Source organism: Octodon degus, unplaced genomic scaffold, assembly GCF_000260255.1.
Source record: "Octodon degus isolate 3935 unplaced genomic scaffold, OctDeg1.0 scaffold00007, whole genome shotgun sequence".
Classification (NCBI taxonomy): Eukaryota; Metazoa; Chordata; class Mammalia; order Rodentia; family Octodontidae; genus Octodon; species Octodon degus.
The window spans coordinates 33,576,325-33,578,093 of NW_004524583.1; the positions used below are offsets into that span (position 1 = coordinate 33,576,325).

The 1,769-nt window shown below is 43.4% G+C and overlaps 1 protein-coding gene across 1 annotated transcript in view; it reads left to right on the plus strand.

Annotated features, from left to right (window-relative positions):
• Dlst (dihydrolipoamide S-succinyltransferase) overlaps window positions 1-1,769 on the plus strand; it is a 32,398-nt gene that overhangs the window by 7,043 nt on the left and 23,586 nt on the right. Inside the window, exons 4-7 of the mRNA XM_023703540.1 lie at window positions 436-491; window positions 597-671; window positions 943-998; window positions 1,598-1,664. Coding sequence (XP_023559308.1) covers window positions 436-491; window positions 597-671; window positions 943-998; window positions 1,598-1,664 — 254 coding nt within the window. The remainder of the gene's footprint in view (window positions 1-435; window positions 492-596; window positions 672-942; window positions 999-1,597; window positions 1,665-1,769) is intronic.

The window sequence follows — 1,769 nt, forward strand, 5'->3', positions numbered from 1 at the left end:
GGGGGGGGGCAGAACGGGGGATTGAACTCAGGCCCTTGTGCTTGCCAGGGAAGCGCTTATTACACTGAACCATCTCCCCACCCCCCCTTTTTTTATTTCCTAATGGGTTTCAAGTGGACCAAGATACCTACCTACTTTTTTTCTTTAGAAAACTAAATGTAACTCTCTCTGTGAGAATGGGTGTGGCCTTGTAGTACAGGACGCTGTATTAGGCACACAGGCCACCAGACTCTGGGACTTGGACTCTGCCTGCTGAGTTGTAATCTGTGGATCTGGCCTGGTCAGGAGTAGGTTAACAAGTTTCCCCGGGTGACAGTGGTGGACACCCTGGCCCAGAAGCACTGATTTAAAGGAAAGGTGACCTCTAGTGCCTAAACTAGATGAAAATGTGAGTGACTCACCTCCTAAAGGAGTTAACTTTTCTTTCTTTTGCAGCATTGACAGTAGTAGCATCTTCAGTGTTCGATGCTTTAGAACTACAGCTGTGTGCAGTGAGTACATGTTTTCCTATAAATGGTGTTGTAGTAGAAAGAATTTAATTAAAGAGACTTAAAAAGGGGAAAAGGGACTACTCGTGATTTTTGCTTTATTCCTAGAGGATGATGTGATTACAGTCAGTACCCCAGCATTTGCGGAATCTGTCACAGAGGGAGACGTCAGGTGGGAGAAAGGTAGGATTTAGTTTCCTCTCACTTCTTAAGTAGTTGCCTTACCTCTGTACTAATCAGCAGAATCAGGAATAGAACTTAAGACCTTGTGCTTGCCAAGCAGTCGCTTGTGCTGCTGAGCTATATCTCTGACCCCACCCTTTTCTTTCATATAGGTACATAGCTCCATCCCCCAGCCACATAGAAAAGGGGTGTATAATATATAATATCTGTGGACACTCTCATGGCTGTTGGAGCCTTTCCCCTGACAAGTGGTCTTTGATTGTCTTTTCAGCTGTTGGGGACACAGTTGCAGAAGATGAAGTGGTTTGTGAAATTGAAACAGATAAGGTGAGCTTGTCCTATTATTAGAGGTGATTTTTTTTATGATGAGCCATGGGCTGCTTAATTTAAAGGAAAAAACAGGGAGTTAACTTTTTTATGTATTTGATACAGGGTCTGCAGGATCTCACTAGGTGGATCGGACTCATAGTGATTCTCTGGTTTTCAGCCTCCCAAGCACTGGGATTATAGGCGCGTGCCACCATGCCCAGTCTCAACTGCTGTCTCAGTGTGCCCCGGGCGAGGACTGTGCTGGGGATTGAACCCCAGCCACTGTGCCCTGCTTAAGCAGGCACTGTAGTCCACTGAGCTATCTGGCCAGCCCTATTTTAAATGTCTTTTTAAAGGTAGTTTTTAACTAGCTCTAACCTCAGTTGTAAAAGTGATGGAGTAACTCATTAAAAAGAAAAGCTTTTTTTTTGGTGGAACTGGGGATTGAACTCAGGCCCTTGTGCTTGCCAGGCAAGTACTTATACTGAGCTATCTCCCTAGCCCCAAGGAAAGCTATGGTAGATTTTTCTGAAGTATGTACTAAGGACAACTAGTAACTTCACTTTAATAACTTCAGTAACTATAACTTTAGTGTTTTTTTTCCTTCCATGCATAAGTTGTTCCAATTGCTTTTCCATGAATCATTTGGAAACGCATTAGCTGAATTTGTTTTAAGATTTCCAAGACAGATCTCTTGAAGACATAGGGGTAGGCAAAGAGTTCATGAACAAAAACCAAATCGCACGGGAAACACTTGAAAGAATTAACAACTGGGACCATCTCTTATTG